The sequence below is a fragment of the Columba livia genome, chromosome 3 (assembly GCF_036013475.1).
Source record: "Columba livia isolate bColLiv1 breed racing homer chromosome 3, bColLiv1.pat.W.v2, whole genome shotgun sequence".
Taxonomy (NCBI): domain Eukaryota; kingdom Metazoa; phylum Chordata; class Aves; order Columbiformes; family Columbidae; genus Columba; species Columba livia.
The window spans coordinates 30,985,058-31,005,798 of NC_088604.1; the positions used below are offsets into that span (position 1 = coordinate 30,985,058).

General features: G+C 37.6%; 1 protein-coding gene across 8 annotated transcripts in view; it reads left to right on the plus strand.

Annotated features, from left to right (window-relative positions):
- Positions 1–20,741, plus strand: part of COL19A1 (collagen type XIX alpha 1 chain) — a 192,300-nt gene that overhangs the window by 12,082 nt on the left and 159,477 nt on the right. For 7 of the 8 annotated variants that reach the window (XM_065056225.1, XM_065056229.1, XM_065056230.1 and 4 more), the window contains 2 exons: positions 19,252–19,375; positions 19,770–20,045. In XM_065056225.1, the coding sequence (XP_064912297.1) occupies positions 19,252–19,375; positions 19,770–20,045 (400 nt within the window). Of the gene's footprint in view, positions 1–667; positions 705–19,251; positions 19,376–19,769; positions 20,046–20,741 lie in introns of all 8 variants that reach the window. The other variant, XM_065056232.1, reaches the window with a different exon arrangement.

Consider the following 20,741-nt stretch of genomic DNA (forward strand, 5'->3'; position numbering starts at 1 on the left):
AAAACATTTTAAAAATTCTGCTATTATTTTTACATTTTTTTCAATGGAGAGGGATTTGAGGAAAATGTGAGACTATAGAAGAGTAGAAAATCAAGGCAATATCAAAACATGTGAGGCAATTTTCCGTTAGGAATTAAAAAGCTAAGTATTCCTTTGTGTACAATGGAACGCATGTTGCAAGCTGACTTATTTTATTCTGAAACTGTAAGGACATCAATGGCAAAAATGGAGTGAGAGAAGCTAGAAATTGGAAAAGGGTGAATTATTTAAAATTCGTATTACTTTGAGGGAAAAATCACGATTGTTAAGGGTTGATTTCTGAGAATTTGATATTATTGGAAGGGTCTGACAGGTGATTTTGAGGTTGAAAAATGTCAGCCTTTTTTCTTAGCTTTTAGTAGATCTGAATACTAATAGCTATGCTTTATTTTTTCTAAAACAGCTTATTAGTGAAGGCAGAGAAAATAGGGAATTCACGTCATGGCTGATAGCCGTGGCTTAGCAAAACTTTAACTCTTAGTAGGTGCAAGGAAAATACTCTAGATTATTTTCCTTTTTTTTTTTTTTCTAACAGATCTAACAGATTTTTTTCTATATTTTATGTGTTCAGCTTTTTGGAGGGAGGGTGACTCTGACTAAAAAATGGCTACTTTTTCTTCATTTTCAGGCTGACTTGGGCAAGGGATAAAGAATTTCAGTAAAAGGTAAACCTGGAGGACAGGTGATTTGCCTTTAATGGTCTCTTGCTTCTCACATTCCTCTCCCTCCCTGTTGTTTTCTTCTATGTGTCCTCATTAAATGAAAAAATAAAGAGAAAATCTTTCCAGATTCCTCTAAAAATATGCATATCCAATGGATGAAAACTTTAGCTGGATGAAGCAACTGAGATGTTAATAAAATGGGTAACAGTGCTAATATATGAATAAAGTTAGGCTGAAAATTAATATTGCGTTATTGATGTTAACAAGGTAAGGTTTTCTGTCAGCTTGCTGTGAAAGTAAATGGAACCTCTTACATACATCTCTGTGAACAAAAAAAGGGTATTTTCAATAACATTCAAGCATTGCAGAATTTCTGTTAACTCCTAGTCCTCTATGGCAGTATCTTTCCTCATGCTTTTTTAACCTTTCTTCACAGAGAAATGCATGTCATAATTAAGAATAGAATAGAATTTACTTTTCATTCAATATGTTGAATGTTTAATAGCTGTCTGTTGTTGAGATAACACTTCTGGCAAGATTTTTTTAAATTAGTTGTTTAAAGTATTTTTTTATAGTCTTCTGAACTTCAGAGTTGGTTTTTAAAAATAAGGGCAGAAGGCAATCAGGAGCACGAAGTCAGATTTTAGCATGGTAGTGTTAAAAGGAAGGATAGTCAGGAACTCAGGTATCCGTCATCATACCTTAGAATTTACTTTATCTCAGTTATTCATGCAGGATATCTTGTAATACATTATTTTTATTTAAATCTGCTTCTCTTAGGTCATGTCAGATTGTATGGTTCTAGACCCCTTGTGTTACTAGATGTATGAGGTTTTAAGATCATTCTGCCTCAGAAAATATGTTAGTAGACGTGGTGTGCAGTAAGCAGCAGAACAGTGTTTGTTATCCATCCTGCAGGAAACTGAGAGTATCTGATTAAGCTGACTAGCAAGTATCAAGTAACTTGGCACATCTCCTCTTGCATTTCATTCATTCAGTCGTAGTGTGGGTAATAGAAAGCTATGCTGTGCCATTTTTCTTGTGTGATGCCATTTTGGTTTTTTCAATGGACGTGGAGTAGTGTTGCACCTATTTATATGTTGTAAATAATTTACAATGCAGTGTCAGCTTGGGAAATTGATTATGTCTATTTGTGTTGGATTTTAGTTATATCTCTTTATCTCTTTTTGTGAGGGAGTTTTGTGTGTATTTTGTCTTGTGACAGGAGATGGTTATCTTTTCTTATGCTCCATGTAAATGACTATTAAATATTAATTTAATTTTAGTAATATTTTCAGGATTAAAGAGTGATATTTTGTTTTTAAATTAAAATACTGTGAGTTATTAATTGCAATTCTTATGCGGACATTAATAGAAGTTATTCCTAAGTAGTATAACTGAGCCTTTGAATCCTGAAGAAAGTCACAGTAAAATACTGTTATGGGGAGTATCTAGCTATACAGTCATAATAATAGTAATTGTATAGTGCTTTAATTTTATCTCAATAAATACATTTTGGAGTCATGTTTTGTTCTCTAGAGTTGAACGCGTCTGCCTGTGCTGCGTGTTGCAGTTTGGCGCAGAGCTCGCTGGCAAGGGCAGCCCAGGGCTCTGTGCTGATAGCAACTCCCCCAGGTCTGCCAGCGGTATTCGCTACTTCTGGACGTGGGGCCTTCTAGTCTGAGCTTTTTTCTTCAGTTGTCTTAGAGTAAATAGCTCTACGATGAAATAATTTCACTGTCCTTCTCTAAAGATCCATCAGATGTCAGTTGTTCCTCATTCTCACTTCTCTGGGTTGCTGGTGAGCCATTTTTTTTCTCCTCTGAAAGCACCAATAAAGGAAATAGTAAGTTTATTTCGGCTGTGTTTCAGAATGTTTTTGAAATGGATGTCTATGATTAGCAAATGTTAATGGCACAGTCATGGCTTTCTTATTTTGTAGTTTGTTTGGCTTGACGAATCATGTTAATTTACTGAGGAAATTATCGTAGCTGGCAGTTAAATGATCTCAGAGTTACAGCGGTTGGGATTACTCTCACGACTTTTTTAGGAATTCTTCCCCTTTCGGTGTGAGATACTACAAAAGAGCTTGGATTTTGACTGTATTTGGACTACCGAGCCCCACCAGTGATGTTGTCACTGGCTGCTGCCAGAAGAGCTGTGGCTTGGGCCAGATTTCAGATGAAGCGTTTCACCTCCTTGTGGTGTCTAGTTCCTGGATGCAGCAATACCGTTCCCGTTTCTGTCAGGATATTCCAGGCTGGAGAATTATTTCTGCTGAGAACAGAAATCACTGATGAAAGAATATTTCTGTGGGGTTGTTTGTTTTTCATGTTAAACTTTTTAATTGCAAAAAGTGCATAGGGAATTTCATTTCCTAAAGCACAGCTGGCATCAAGCGAGGCAGTTTCTGTGTTCACCATTAAAAGCCTTTTCATAGCTAGCACTTTTGTCCCCGAAGGCACCTATCTCTGGGTGGCTTTGCAACTGTTTGCCATATTTTCTCTGGTTCTATCTGCTGAGACTTCTTTCTTCACTAAAATAATAAATACTGAGTTCCTTGCATATGACTTCACCTGTCAGTGAATGTCCGCATGGGCATGATTTTCCATTAGGTTTTGTACATGGCGTGTGATTTGGGCAGCAGAGCCGGGTTCAGCAGATCTATATTAAGCAGTAGTATACATATTTCTTAAATGAAGTATGGAATGGATAGATGTAAAAATCAACAGCTTCCAAAAGATTTATTTGAAAACTTTTAAAACGTCTACTGAAAATGGCAGTGAGGAGGCACCCCAGTTTGGGGGCAGTAGTTCCAGTTGTGCTGACCAGCTTTTATCTGTGCCCACACAAAGTCCCGCTAGCCTTTAGTCTATTAAAATATTAGATGGTTATGTAAGAAACCACCTCTCCCTTCCTACATTGGATACTTGTTTGAGGTCATTTGAGCTGTTGGAGCCAACAATGCTAAGACTGAAATGTCTGGTATTTTGGTTGCAGGGTATTTTCAAGAAAAGGGCCTTGTCTCTGCAGTTTGCTTCCTGAGTGTGGGAGCCTGAATTTAGTGTAAATCCTGCAAGAAATATGCCCCGATCTTTTTATAAAATTTAAAATTCAGACATTAATTATTTTTTTATTGCTATATTGGTCTTGAATAATCATGTAATTTATCATGTGTTTTACTATATGGAAATAATTGGGAAAGCAAAAGTAACAACAGATAGGTGGCAGAGGAGAAGAATATATATGAAAGCGTATAGTACTTACATTGAGTCTGACTGTGAGGGAACAGAGAGCAGATAAAAAATGTTTTCATTAGGCCACTGACTGTAGCAAATCTGAACTTTTTGATCTCTGGTGTGTTCCTCAGACAGCAGAGCGCTTAATGTGACAGCGTCATACCAGTTCAATCGCTGAGACAATGTTGGATGAAGGGGACTGTTTTGTTTCCTTTTTTTCCCCAGCAATGCTGTTCTTGCTGTAAAGTGCTTTCCGACAAAAGGGCAGGAGCTTTTGGGAAATGTGTAGCAGCAGCGTTTATGTGGAACCCCCAATGGGTTCAGGATGAAACTTAAGGCAGGTAATAAGCAAATCACAGAAGCACTGGGTGAACAAATGGTGAAGACAGTTTACTTTCCTTACTTGAAAAGGTATCCTTAATTTGAAAAACATGTATTTCAGTTCAGGTTAGTGTTATTTTTTTTCCTTCTGACAGTGTTTTAAAGGAGAAATCCTTCCAGACAAGATTATTATTTGGAAAAAAAATACAAGTAGGAGTTCAGCTTCACAGCACTCCCCTCCAGCTCTCAGCCTCATCTCCCTTCCTCCTCATCATCGTCAGCTTCTCTGGTCAGCCAGGCCAGTGGCTGATCCCTGTGGCTGATCCCCAAGGCTGTGTGATCCCCAGCAATCCCAGTGGGGAAGGAGCAAGGACGTGCTGCTGGGGCAGAGAGCAACCTGCCAGTAGCTTAAGCAAACCCAGAAATTGCACCTTCATTTTAATAGTTTAAAAAACCACTTCTGTCATTGTGATTAAAACAATGGCATCTACAGTAGCTAAGCAATTTCACTTTTGTAATACGCTCCTATAAAGGATTATTTTTTATTTTCATCTGACATGGATGCCAAAACTATTTTTCATTTTTCTTATTGGATAGGATAGTAAAACTTAAAACAGATAACTGCCATAGATACCATGATTGCTAGACAAAGTTATTTTGTTATTAGATTTCTACGTTCAGCACAAGCAGTTTACCTGGACGCACTCCTGTGGGCCTTGTTCAAAATGTGGAACACAGATTCTGCCCCAGGTGGTTTGGTTTTCTGGTACAGTAGCAGAAGGGAGCCTGAAGTGGTGCTGGACTGTGGGGAGCTTTCACAAGTTTACACGTCTCTTATTCCCTGCCAAACATGCTGACTTTTGAGGTCTTTGTAATGTTATCTTTTTTTTTCTTGGCCATCCTTTTTGAAGAAGAAGGTTCCCAAAAGTGAGTACAAGATAGTACTGTAAATTGAGAAGGAGGCTGCAGATCTAAGTCTGTAACAAGAACTGTGTTTGATGAGAACACTAGTCAGAATAGTTTAAGAACAAAAAAACTGCTACAAAATTAACATAGTTGAAGCGTCTTAGAAATCCAGAGTAAATACGAATATATACTGCAATGCTATATGCAACTACACAGAATTTAATGAAATGTACTGGATATAATGCATGCAGCTGAGGATAGACTGTAGCCCACATATGTTGCAGTATAAAATTAGAGATTGGAAGATCATTGATCCGATTTGCTGATTGAGTTGAGAGGATTCAAGTGTCTTTGTAAAATGCATATAATTTCTCCAGCAGAAGCAGTGGTGCCATGTGCTTCAAAAGTCATTTATCAGCAGACTGGAAAAAACCCAAATGCAGTAAATCAGATTTTTTTTTTCTTTTTCTGGCTTTTGTGATTGAACGCTTTGTGAAATGTAGTTTGCCTTAGCTATGCTGCCAGACATTCCTCCTCTTAACTGAAGTTACACCTACAAAAAGAAGTTTGTGCTGATACATCTGTGTCCACAATGGGGCTTTTTTGTTTAAAGATGTCATAGAAATATCATTCCCTTCCCCCACCTTGCATCTGAGCTTTTAGTTTTCCTGTCTAAAAATAGTTCACGGGCTCCCTCACAGTGAAACTGCCTAGTGCTTTTTTCATTACAGTGATTTTCATTTATTTTCAGTTGATTGTGAAAGATTTTTGGCCTCTGGCATTTCTCTGTGGTTAGCTCTTCACAGTTTTCATCATTGTGCTGTGAAACATCTTTTATTTATGGAGATAAATTGCCAAATTTAAAAAAAAACGTATTTAATTTTGCATGAACAGTACAGTCCATGCCCTGGATTTTTCACTTGGAGGTCTGTGTATCAACTTGATTTCAGTCATAAGCGTACAGAGTTTGCTGATTGCAGCCTTGTCTCAAGTGAATATTTGTCATGTCACCAACTCATTTCAAAACTTGGAATGATTTAATAAACTTCAAGATGAAGAACAATCTCCAATCTATAGAAACGAAGTCCTTATGTACAGATATTGATGTATTAGCAGACCCATGTGCAAGATATCATAGGGGGGTTTTATTTGGACAATATGATGAGTTGCAGAATCTCAGAATTCTATTAAAAAAATAAATCCTAAAAATATTCTGGGATTGAGCATGACAATGCAGGATTTGAATAACTTGTTGATAGTTCCTAATATGGCATTTGGCTTATACTTGTCATATGAAAATGAATGTATCTTTTCTTTTTGGAATTAGGCTGCTGCTTATTGCTACATCCATGATAGCAACATTAATGTTGAAGTCCTTAAAAAACTTGAATTTATCTGTTTTACTCATTTTTCTCTATGAACTCTGCTGAGAGTTTAGTAAGAAATGTGTATATTCATAATCTATGGTGCGCAGCATTGGCTCATACTGTTGGATGCATATCCCATACAATAGCAATGACTGTTTTATGGCTAAGGAACGTGAGGTTTACTTTGGACCTCTCCTGAGAGGTAACCACACAGGTAGCACCATCAAGCTGCTGTGACTTCACTCACCTTATTTTTTATCTTACTGGATCTGTCTCTAAGTGAGCAGTTCAGAATACTAGATGACTGCCAATTTAAATTCATCTGTGAAACTAAACATAACAAGAGAATGGTATTCACCAGGAGCACATACCATAATAGGGGGGAAGAAGTGCACTTCCAGGTCCAGCTCTTGGAATAGAGACACTCCATGCTGGATGCGCCTACTTTGAAGTATAGCACATATATTTGCAGCATGAATTTATTGCTGTCACTCAGGATTGACATCTAGCATCTGACTTGTACAGGATCAGTAGATAACACTCACCCATTTTATAGGTAAAGGTGTTATTTGGAAACAAGGTGTTTTGGGAGGGTAGTCTTCTAGGGCAATCAGTTGTCCTTTTTTTAAAAAAACAATCTCCTGTGAAAATAGGTCACTGAGAATGTTTCACATAGGTTGTTTCATTCCTATTTGAACTGTGGACAATATGTGCTAAAGACAATAACTCATAAGAATAATCATATGGACAGAGACACTAGAAGAAAATGTACCACAACAGGACCAAACATAGAAGATACATAGTAGTGAGTAGTGGTAGTTCAGCAATGAAACTATATGATAACTTGAATGTCTGAAAATGCTAGATGCAAGAAATGCAGTCAGACATCTGTGTTTACTCAAAAAGGAGCATAGGCTTTGAAACTATTTCTATTTTTTTTATAGGTTACTTTCATTTCCACAGGACTTTCTTTAAATTTAGGAAGTGATAAATGATTGTATCACTGTTAATATGTGGAGAAAGAAATGCTTTGCTACCAGGAAATTACATAAGCTTAAATTTGGTTTGTTGTGAAAGTGTTAGGAGCACTAAAAAAACAATTTGTGCTTCAAGATAGCTGATATGATTTCATGGAAATGAAAAGTCATGACTCATTAACTGATTGGAGTTCTTGAAAGACTGAAGAGTTATAACACAACCTTGCCTCATTGCTCTCCTTAAGGACCAGTTAGCTCTACTAATATCAATTCATATTATGTTTAACATTACATTTTTTTTTACAGCATTCTAACTTTTGTCATAGCAGTTAAATGTCATGTCTTTAAACAGCTCATGTTGGATTGATTTTGTTCTCATACACAAGTAAATGTGTGCTCCTCTCCAACTGTCTCTAGGTGACACTACCTGAGCAGGGGGAGTTGGACCAGAGGTCCCTCCCAAAGTCAGCCACTCTGCGATTCTATTATAGACTATACTGTTAATGGATTTTCTTCTGTAAGAATATAGATTCTTACAATATTGGGTACTTAATTCCATTGTCAACCAAGTAATTTACAGGGTAAGAGCGAATTTATCAATATGCTGGGTTTTTTTCATGGAATGGTGAGGGAACAAAGTATTTTCTTTTTAAAACTTCCATAATATTGCTTGTATCTTATTGCATGCTTAAATTTTACAGTTTTACACACTGCAAAATATTAGTGATATTTTCTTTGCTATCATAACTCTTCCACACTTCATCTACTAACCTGAGGTTTATAGTAGGTAATACAATGTTCCTAAAATTTTCATCAGTAGTGAAGATTCCAGTCTCAGCCTAACCATTGAAAAATAAGATCATTGTTTATTCTAGTTCTCTTACTTTCACACAGAAGTTACTGAGATGATCCAACCTCAAACTAAGTTATAGTTAATAAATAAGCATGCATTGTTTTAGTGCAAAGTTTTGTATGGTGAAGGCTTCGCTGTTCTGAGAAAAGTTTGTGAATTCCCAGCATACCAAACTTCCTTGTTTGGATATAAGGCATCTGGCCCCTTTGCCCAGCCTGAGAAGGACTCCTGGTAATATCCACAGTCCTTTCAAGTTGGGTTTGGTGGATTCTTTTGATGGGCTTAGGAAAAATCTAAGTAAAATGTTTGTTGACTTATCTGAAGCTTGAAGCCTCCTTTCAACACATCTGTCATTGACCTGGTGCAAGACCCCGTCTCTCTTTACAAGATTTTTTTGGTTTCTTTCCTAGCCCTTTAAAGGAAATACCTGGCTGTTTCCCAGCTAGGTCTGATAGGAACAGGTCACAGATCCTTGGCCCATCCTATTAAACATAGATATGATTCAGCAGATAGCAATGCAATGTTGATGTTTTTTAGCTTGAGAGATGCAAGCTAAGCTGTATGTACTCTTTTTTTCTTTTTCAAAAAAGCAATAATTTCCAGTTTCTGAAAATGCTACTAAGTCTTTCTGTGTGATGCAAAAAAATTTTTAAGCTTTTATTTTCCATGTTTGTTCACTTAGAATCTTTGAATGTCAACAGGTTTTACAAACTGTAAAAGAGCATGTTATTTATCTAGTTATCCTTCAAATTGTAAGCAGAACACCAAGCTTAAATATTCATAGACTAGTCATGCTGAGTGTAGGGGGTGTTAAAGCAAAAACACGTTCTCTCTCTGTAGCTTCACTCTTGCAGCTGACAGAGCTACTTATTTCAGGCCAGACCCTGGTATCTGGTATCATTAACCTTCTTTCCTACTCTGTGCTCTTCTGTTGGTAATTTAATCCTCTTCTCTTTGCCTTTTTTTGGAGGTGGATATCAGCTGGAAGCAAGATGGGTAGATATATCCATCTATAACAGTGTCATAGGCTGTAGTACCTTCGGTGTTGCCTGTGTCTTTTTTCTCAAGCACTTCTTGTGATTTTAGCTTAGAGGTAATTTATTTGTAGGCAGTCCTGCATGCTGATGAGGAGGAGACCAGTTATCCAAGCAATTATTTTAGGAGATTAGGAAAAAAGCCTCACTCTGTTTGGTTCAGCTGCACTCCATACAGCAGTTCTTGTAGTTCTCCCTTACCACTGCCCGTCACACTGTTGTGTTCACTGTGAGCACTCAGGGTTTTCAGAAAAGGGATGCTGGACTGAGAAATGCTTTGCCTTTTAGTATCAGCCAGGGTTGTCTAGGACCTTACCGAACAAACCAGGGAAGGTTGAGAGAGGTTCTCCTCCCCCTCTACTCTACCCTGGTGAGACCTCATCTGGAATATTGTGTCCAGTTCTGGGCCCCTCAGTTCAAGAGGCTTGTTCCATTGCTTCATTGCAAAAAGCTACTAAAAATTCGGGATGGGGTGAGACTAGCAGGAAGAAATTAAGGGCTCTAAGGAAACAACACAGTAGGCTGGGTAGCGCAACATCCTGCAGAAATACACAAAGTAGCTCTCACAAGAACAGCGTGAGAAGGCAGACGGTGCGAATCTCTCAGCATGCAGCTCCTTTGTACCAAACTAAAAAGACCGTTCTGTTTCTGGCATCGGCTAGTGCCACTAGATACCTGTACAAATGTCTGTACAGTGCTAGTAAATTGGCTGTGAAAACCTCCAAGGATAGACAAATGCTTAGATTTCTTCCTCTAGAGAAGATTATATGGCTATATAGGCCAAGAAATAGGAAACATCATTCCTCATTTCCTCCCTCCTTTCCAAAGTATTATGTGCATTGTCTATCTTCAGACTGAAATGATCGTGTCCTCCAATCAACAAATTCTCTCTAGTAGGCTGAATTTTCTTTGCTTTTCCAGACAAGAGCAACAACTGAGATCTACAAATCATTATCACTGCACCATAGATCTTGCTTCAGGGTAGGAAGAGTGTAAAAATATGTGCAGTTTTCACTGCCAGTTGATTTTCAGAGGTTACAGTAATTGTTTTTTTTTCTCTAACATCTTTAGAGGGTTTCTTGATCAGCTGAATAACTCCATTCCATTGTAGATAATCACATTTAGCATGAGCACTTAATATCTCATTGGCTTTCAGAGACTCCAATAACAAGACCTGTTGTCTTTGTTCCATTTCTGGGAGCAAACTAGAAGGACCACATGAATTATGGAGCTGCTCATAAAATATCTAAATAAAGACAGGTGTCAATGTTTAAATAAGTATGTAAAGTTCCTTTAAAAGTGCTGAAGTTCACATCCGCTTCTCTTGATGGTGGCCACACTCGAAAGAAAGAACACCACAATTGGATTTTAGGGCACTTAGCACAGCAAAATGGCCTTGAGAGATTATGTAAAAATGCCAAAAATCTGGATATAATTCTTGAATGACTTGAAGAAAACTTAAATCTCTGACATTCTTTCAGGTACATCCTAGCTTTAAATTTTAAACAAAGACCATGTCTTAGGAAACAGTCACATGACACAGAAGAAACAGACCGATGATCAGACTTCTCCATATTCTACCATTAACGCCCAAAGAGAAAATGTTGTCCTTTTTTTGTGGATTGCTTATCAGAAATATGTCAGACCCTGGTTAGTTCCCTTATAGAGGCAGTCGATTTACTAGTGTGGTTCTGAATAAGGAAAGCACTGAAGATTTCTGGAATGTTCATGGTGGACAATTAGACCGTATTTGCATGCATGCAGGAAGGTTTCATTCCCTAGAGTGAATTCCAGGAGTAGAAACCTGTTAGAAAAATGGGGATGGGAGGGCTCATGTGTGTTATGTTCTACATTTAGCTACAGAAAGGAAACGAGAATGAGGTGTATGTCTAGCAGGAGCATGATTCCTGAGAAGGAATGATGAGACTTCAAAAGTTATCGTTTTCTTTTGAGTTATTTTTATATTTTCAATGTAGCTTTGATAGGGAGCTTGATGCTGGTACTGGAAGGAGCTCTTTCTAACTGACATTATTTAACTTTGATGCATGAGCAGATTTAGCATCCATAGAATGTGGAGAAATGCTCAATGAAAGGGCACTTGGTATGAGAAACATCACTATATTCACAAAACTCTAAAACCAGTAGACTGAATGCAACTTCTTATTGTAATGTACATGTGAGGAGGAGTTGGAGGAGATGGAATTGAAGGTATCAATTACTGACACATCAGTGTCTGCTATGGAGATGTTACCTGGCTGCCACAACTACTGAAAATGTGTATGAGAAGAATCAGGTTGAAAAACCAGGCTGGGATGACAGAGACTGGATTTGGTTATTTTCTGGCAGCAATGTTAGAAACTCTCTGCGTGTTTCTCAGTAAGTAAGTGATGCCAACAACCTGGTGTGAGCAGCATGGGGTAGAGGGACACTAGAAAGTATCATGCAATTGTATGATTAGGAGACAGCAAATGCAATGTCTTTTTCCTTTTGTGAAAGAACTAGAGTTCCATGTTTTTCTCATCTCTGTTCCCCATCTCTCAGACAGTGAGAGCAGTGTGTGTGTTTGTTCTTTGGTCATCTCCTAAGGAAAAGAAACAGTCTGAATGCGAGACCTGTATCTAGTGTAAGACCTGAGTGAGTCACACAGATTGACTTTAATCTTTCTGAATCACAGGTAACCATGCATTAGATGTTGAGCTTGAAAGTGTCTGGAGGAACATCTCAATGCCCATACACTGCAAAACCAACCTAAATCTTTTTATTACCCTATATGTTTCCTTTACTTGCTTTGTACATAAAAAGGCAGGTTAGCATAGTATATCTGTTGTCTGGATCCACTCTGTTGTGTTCTGTTTTATTGAGTCTATACTGGTGTAGGTGTGGAAGGATCCTTTGGAGTATGAGATAATGTTAGTAAAATCTTAGCTTGCTGAATTAGTCGGGTTCTGGCTTTCTCCCCTTCCCTTACTCATCTTCCTACACAGCATTCACTGGTGCTGTGGCTGTTGTTCTTTGTCACTCCATATGCCTCTGTATGGAAAGATGCTTAGTACTGATTAAAGCAGCTTAATTTACTATGCAACATTCAGGCTTTGCTAGGACTATTTTTATTTTCCAGGAACAAGGAAAATTCACTGGTTGCTCTCAGACCTATTTGGTTCATAAAACAGTTATCTATGTTGATCAGGGCAAGTGTATAACTGTATTGGAAGTGCTGAGTGTTGTCTTCCACAAGATAAAGACTCCCAAAGCCTACATGTTGACCTGAATTTTCTCTGAACTTTATTAGGCTGTAGAATTTTGCTTAGAAAAATAAGAAGAAAAATTGTTGCATGAACAATTTCCATTATTATATGTTACTACTTTTAAGTCTGTTGTTCTTATTGCTGCTGATTTTTTTTTTTTTTTCAGAAAAGTTAAAATGCACAGAAATTTTCCAAACTTGAAAGCAGACATAATTTCATTAGCTTGACCTCTTTCAAATCGATGGAAGACTGGCCTTTGACTTCATTAGGGCTGGGAGTTCACCAGTAATTCCTGTAAATGAGAATGTAGAATACTGTTGGAAACCTTAGCAGAAAAGTATCCTGAGTGGGCATATCCATTTTGATATTTCTGTTTCTCTTTCAAATCAATATTTCTTTTTTAAATGTTCTTTAAGATTTTTATAGCAATAACATTGACTTTCACCAAAAAAAAAAAAAAAGAATTCTAAACCTGTATATCAAAAGAGGCATCTAATCTATATCTGTTCAGTAAATGAAAGGAGAGGTGTGCTGTAGTATATGAAATATTAGGTAGATCCCTGTTCTGTGTTACAATAATTTGCAGCTTTGCTTTCAGCAGTACGTTTTCTGAGTGGGTTGCACTCTCCCTTAGTAATTAATAACTCTTAAGCTGTCTGAATAGTTTCCTTTGAGTTGCATCATATAATGTGTCGTATGAAAACAACTTGAGGCCTAATGTAACACGAAACTGTATAGTGCATCTTAATGTGATTTGAGGAAGATGGATGGGAAGGAAATTATTTCTTATTCTGGTTTACGAACAGCTGTTCTTAACTTTTATTTGAAAATAATTTAAAATACCCTTTCTAGGCAGAGATTGGTAAATTGTTCTAGTTATTTCCCCTTCTCCCATTATACCAGTAAAGTCAGACAGAAATCAAGAATGGACAATATAGTAATTTGATGTAGAAACATTGCGAATAATGGGGAGATTTTTTTTTTCATTTAGTCACCTGAGCTCTACTTTTTTATTCATAACAGTTCTTAGTTTAAATCCCTTAGTAAACATGTAAAGGTTAAGATTTCAGTGTCTTCACCAACATAGTACTAAATAAATCATTACCCACCATAGGAAAGTTGTTTAAACCAACTCCTTGAGTTCTGGTCACCAAATTATTGTAGTGTTGTCATGTTACAAGTGACATATACCAGGTAATGGTATATGTCAGCTGGAAGAGATATGTCTTGCCATAAACTCTAAACATCTCTCACTTCACTCTCAGGAAATGTAAGCTGGCTCATCTTTCTCTTCTTGGAAGATATTCAGCAAGCTGGAGGCTTCATTGATACTTGTAAATACGGAAGTTTATCATACACTGTAGTGTATTCTCATTCGATATGGAACAATCACAGTTCATAAGATTTAAAAATAGATGCTGCTTTTCCATTAGTGCTTTTTTAAAAATAAAAACAAAAGGTAAATAAAGGATTGCCTTACTAAATTTGATATGGGTAACTCAATGCTGCTTTACAAAGATAGAACTAAAACTGTTTATAGCACAGTGAATACACAGTTAATTCATTCATAATTACTTCTTTTAGCATGGTAGCACTAGCAGAACCAGCTGATATCTGCATTTAAGAATTTTTCAGTACTTTAGAAGAAACAAGTGGATGAGCAAATATTTTGTCAAAAATCAGTCTATACTTGATCAACATACAAACAGTGGAAGGTATGCGCAAATACAGTTGTAAAGTTCATGCAAAATTCCTGTAACTGCTCTCTTAGTAACCTCATAATGAACAGTCTGAGCCGTACTTGGGCCACAGCACCTATTTTTAGGAGAAATTATGGCTATGTTTAATCCAGCAAAAGAGGAGAATGCAAGAAAAGCCTTTACAACTCTGAGTATATTTATGTTGTGATAGAGTGGCACATAGTTGTTGCAGGATTGTTGGCATGTATTTATTAACTTTCTTGATGCATCTGCCTGGTGCTTCAACCTGTGGAACATTAAGAGATACCCGAATGTCTGGATTTGTAACATATACAGGTATGATGTAAAACCTGGGATTGTTAGGGATTTTCCTGCTGCTTGTCTTTGGTCTCCTTAATCTGCCAGCTGGGGCCTCTGTAATTTACAGTACGCCCCAGCCCAGCAGGCTGGTGTGGTGCAAGTTCAAGTCTGTGAATTCAGTTCATGTGCTTCAATTCCTGCTATTGTTTTCAGCAGTTTCCACCAAGGGTGTGCTTCTCTTTGAGAACACAGCACTCCATTCATCAACTTTCATTTTTTATTATATACTATTGACAATATAGACAGAGGGAGAAAATCAAACTGTCTGAATTCCACCTAAAACATAATGTAGTCAGACTTTGGGCGCCTAAGTCTCGAAGAACGATTCAAGTTGCCTACTCTCAAGCACCACCTAACCCCTGGTGGCACCTAAAATGAATCATTTTGAACAACAGGTCTCCCACAGCATCTGGGCACAAGTTCCAGGGAAGCTCAGAAGTACTGTGGCTTAAGCAGCCAGGCATGTAACCCCCACCCAGGTTTCATTGTGACTCAGAGATGTGTGTAGAGATGCCTGAACTCTGCCTGTGTCCCCAGAGGTGCCTAAGCCATTGACTGTGCTTAGATTGCATGTGATAAGCTTGGACAACATTGACTTTAACACAAACCACAGCAGTCATGAGCTCTGAAGTGTAGAAGAGGGAGAGAGGACCTTTTAAATAGCCTTAAAGGTTAGAGCAGTCACCCAGGAAGGATCTCTGGTTTGGATTGTCCTAAGCTAAGGAACCTAAACAGCAATGGGCGAACTTGACTGTTGTCCCTCTGTTGAGGAAATTGTCTGGGAGAGAAAAATCTCAGATTCATGTTTTTACTCTTATATCTGGCTATATATTTGGGTTCAGACACTTTTTTTACAAAAAACCTCAGCATCTGCTGGTTCAGAGACCAGATGCCAAGGATACTCTCATTCGCCTGTCTGTTTTAACTTGTAAGTTCTTTCTTGTCATCTTTATAGATGAATGTGCACACTTATTAATTGCTACCCATATTTCTATAATGTTAGGGCTTTCTTAAGACTGTCATCTCTCTTACTGCTTTTGGCTTAGACACTATGATGTACTACCCTAAGTTAATGTCCTCTATATTTGTGCTTTACATCTGTAAACCTTGAGGTGAGCTGGATACAGGTTTCCTTCATATTTATTCTCTCTCCTTTTCCTATTGTTCTTTCCCTGTGCCACATGGAAAGGGTAAATACTCAGTGAGGAAGTGCTTGTTGAGCTGTTGATATATGGAACAACTCGCTTTTGTATTTTTAATTAACCTGCTGCTTCTTTACTGTTTTTACCCTGCACATGACATCTCTTTAGTTTTCTCATTAGTTTTTAAATATTGGTGGGTGCAACCAGGAGAAACGGTTTATTAAACATTCAAAGACCATCTGAATTTCAAATTCAGTATTCTGGAAAATTTTATTTTGCCTTTTCTCATATTCTGGTATGAGGTTTTACATTCACATTTTTGTTCTGGCTTTCCCCATTCCCTTCACCCAACTACCCCATCAGATTCCATCATATATTTGTTGTTTAAAACACATACATACTTTGCCTATTCCTGAGGAGCCTTTAACTAAGCTTTACACACTAGGAGGGACCATGGTAGTAATGATTAGATTTTTCTATAGTATCTTACTTATCATCCATACCTAAGTCACTTTAACACTAGATGCATTCTTTTTGTTCTGTTATGTTCACTGGAAGCCATTCAGGGAGCAAGTGCATAGGGGAAATCGTGGATAGTAGTAAACAATATGCTGGTTTTCTGAGCATTTTGTCCCTTAATTTTTTTCCTTGTTGCCTTCACCATCTGTCTGGAAGGGTTGAGTGTTAAGTGCACACTTTAAAGCATCTGTTAATGACTTTTTGGTCACCAAGCATTTTTCATATATTTACATAATGAGAACTCTTCTCAGAATAACGACCTTGCTTCTGTGATGTCTTTGGTATACAGTAGTTGTATACCAAGCTCATGTTTTTTGTTGGTCAAACACTGGAACAAGTTTCCCAGAGGGTTGTGGAATAATCTTCGTTCTTGGAGACTTCAAAAACTCAGCTGGACAGGACTTAGAGCAACTTGATGGAAGTTTCAGGCTGGCCCTGCTTCTAGCAGGGGGTTTGATCCATTGGCCTCCAGAAGTGCCTTCCTACCTGAATTATTTTGTGAGTCTAACTAAATTTATTATTGGTCCAATTCTATTTAAATCTTACCTCTTTAGTTGACTTCACTGAAATTAGTGTCATGGCCTTACGAATTAACTTGACCTTGGCTGCTTTTCTCATTTCTCCCAATACAGTTTTCTCTCTCAGTTCAGAGGTAAGAGAAGATAGAGTGAACTCTTGCTCTGTTTGTAATTCTGGTCTGTACCTAAACTCTTGTCCTGTTTCCCAAATACTTTGATTAAGCAGTTGAGGAAGATAGTTTTATATCATGTGTAGTCACAATCAATTTTTTTGAGAAAGTTCTGAAAGAAACACTTAAACTTTTAGAAGGCTAATACTGTCATTCATTTAGATAGTTCTTGAAGTGTCAGGGAGGCTTACAGGAATAAACAACAAGGCTTACAAGAAAAAAAAAAAAAAAAAGGGAAGAAAAAAAGTGCTCCATATTTGCTAGAATGCCTACCATGTCCAGCAATGACTTCTGTTTGTTTTGCAGACTTATCATACCAATCGTGGTTTCCCCTTCTTTCATTCGATGGAGACTTCTGATATTTCCCTTCCACAGTTGTCTGCCCTTTGCCCATTAATATAAACTCCCCCGTGTCTCTGAATATGGAACTTGCTGGGAAAGTTAATTGACTCTGGAGAGCTAATCAGATGCTCCCACAGCCAGATGTCCTGTCTAGGTTACAGCTGTAAACCTGAGATGACACATCCTTAGCTTGCCAGGAGTGCTGTAAACCATAGGGCTCATCCCATGTCCAGATAGTTTACTGCTCTGCAGACACATACTCACAGATTACTGATGCCCAATGAAGGTATTTTCTTTGTAAATCATAAGCATTTTTTTAATGCTACAATTAAAATTCAGTGCAGTATGAAATCTAGATTTAAGTGCTGCAAAGCCTGTTCACTTTTGCCTTGCCTTTTGACACTGAAACTTCTGTAGCTGTACAACAGAGCATATGGGTCCTCTAACAATGTGGGAGAGCAGCCAATTTGGTCCTCGGATAAAACAGGAATCAGCTGTGGGAAATAAGCCAAAGAAGTGTGATTCCCACAGAAGGGACTTCAATAGGTATTAGTTCATAAAGTAGATCTTTGGCAGGGTTTAGAGCAGGCTTCTCTACACAGAAGGTGTTTTTCCTCAGATCCTAAGTTAACTGAAGTGCACTGATTTCTCAGAGGGTTGTGGGGTTATTGTCCTGTCAGCTGGTGCTTTCCTCTTTTTTTGTCTTCTCCGTTTTTGTTGTTTTGTTGTTGCAGGTTTTTTTTTGCATTTACGGCACATTGTCGTGTAATTGTAATGCCATTTGTAGTTTTTTAGGACTAAACTATTTACTTCACATGATCATGAGAAGACAAACAGAGGAAATTTTTCTGCAGCATAGAGCCCTCAGGTTTCCTCCATGCTGATCCAGGGAATGCTTTTTGCAATGTGGCTGGTTGGGCCATCCTGACCATTTTCAGAAAACAATGTTGACATTTTCACTACTCGTGTATTGTGTAGCGTTTGCATCTGTGGTTTTCAGTTGTCTCGCCTCTGTCTGAGGAAAGAAATAATTTGAAATGAAGAAGCTTCAACAGAAAAAAAGTTGATTCCACAATTCTAATCTGTTTAGTACAAAAATAGTGTATGCTAAATAATTGCCAAAGTCTGTACAGTTGAGTTACAGACTAATGTAATTTTTTTCTGAAATACAAATTTTTCAAATACGTTGTAGAAGTGGTGTTGTATTGCATTCTGTGGTAGAAGTAGCAAGTCAGACTTTTTTTTTTTAGAGGCAACAACTTATCTTAGGCAGGAAAGGAATAACAAAATCAAACAGCAGCAAGTAATTAATTCAGAATTTAATTCCTTATTTTTGTTCAAGCCTGCTGAAGTCCAGCTGTTCTGATACTCAAGATATCCAAGTCATTGCCCATGGAGGTCACTGGATGAAACTCCCTGCTGAAAGCAGGACCAGCTTGAAACTTAGGTTATTGGGAGCCCTGTCCAGCTGTGGTTTGAAAGTCTCCAAGGATGGGGATTATCCCACAAACCCTTTGGGAAAGATGTTCCAGTATCCCAAGCAGTAAATTGGGAAAATCAGTATTTTAAAATATGTTTATGTGTACCATTCACTTTGCAGCAGTCTTTTAAGACTCCTAGTTATAGTAATCACAGATGAAACTAAAAGTTAGTAAAATCTTCAATCCTTTATTCTTATAAATAGATTGAGTCGTACTTTTGAGAAGACGGATTTCTAAGTGCTGAAGCCCATGAATTTGTGTGAGTGAGCATTTGGCTTCCCGTTTTCACTAGGGTTTATTTCTGTTCATTCCTTTTAAGCAGTGTTTGTGTGTATAAGAATAAAAAGAGATATTTTTTTCCTCTCTCCTATTGTAGGCAAGTATTTCCAAATGGGCTTCCTGAAGAATACTCTCTAGTTGCTACGTTCCGTGTACGGCGAAATACCAAGAAAGAGCGTTGGTATATATGGCAAGTTTTAAATCAGTATGACACACCTGAGGTTAGAGTCATCTTTGTTTTGTTTTGTTTTGTTTCTTTTTTTCCTTATATAATATGGCAAATGTAACTTAGTGGATGTTTTGCCACTGGCTTTAGCTACAGTTTATATGGAACAGACAGGCTGCTCTGAAATAATTGGTGATTTATCATGGTAATAACAGAAATTTTTAAAAATGTATTGACTTAAGACTATGAACTGAGATAAGAAGGAATGTTATGATTTCTAGCTGATAGGCATTTGCAAAGTTACACAGAAGAATGCTTCATAACATAATTCTTGCCCAGTCTATGTAGTTGAAGTATTTTTATTATGTATATATATAGTTTATATGTGTTTTTAAATCTTATACCCTAACTTTTAAATGATCTCTACTTTTATTTTGCTTCTCTTTCAGATCTCTGTCCTTCTGGATGGTACAAAAAAAGTTGTGGAGTATATGACCAAATCTGCTCAGGGAAATATACTGCACTACACATTTAAGAGTCGAGAAATTTATCCATTGTTTGATCGGCAGTGGCATAAGCTTGGTATTAGCGTGCAGTCGGGGATCATTTCCCTCTATTTGGATTGTAATTTAATTGAGAGAAAGCAGACTGATGAAAAATTCACCATTGACTTGCAGGGCAGGACTCTCATTGCTTCTCGTGCTACAGATGATAAGCCCGTAGATGTAAGTAGCATGAAAGGAAAACCAGATAACTTGAAATTATGTTTTAGCCACGTTTTTACTAACACCATCCTAAAGAATTACGTAGATAAAATGTTCAAAACTGGTTATTACTTTTGAGTGTGTACTCTTAATTTGAAGTCCTTAAGTCTTTTTCTCTAAATATTTAGTGCTGTAGCATCTCTTAAGGCAAAACTTCTGTTACCAAAGGAACTACAAAAACTCAGTCCTGGTTTCAGGAGTCTGCTTTTCTCTATTCACTTTGGAGTAGGAGCCATGTATTTACGGCAGACACATTATAACTACATTTAGAGATAACTTTCAGCAGTATTTTTCTTTGATTTTTATGGGGTTTATTTATAAGTTTGTATCAGTCATCTGCTACAGTTTGTCTCTTTGTGATAAAGGGGAGACAAAAAAATAAAGGATTACCTTTGTATCAAGATTGTACCCTGTTCCAGGGCAACTCGACTGTGCAGAAGTGGGGGAGCACATTGTTCATAGTTGTCACTCCCTCTTCCGAAGGGGAGGGATTAGGGAGTGGCTGGAGGTGTGTTTCCTGCAGCCTTTGGTGCAAGAATTACCCAAGGCAAGCCCGTGATATTCTGGGCTGTGTTCCATCCCAGAGATGCTCTTTTCTCTTTCTTTGTGCAGACAGCTCACAGCAAGTAATTAGAAACCTCCAGGAAATGTCAGTTG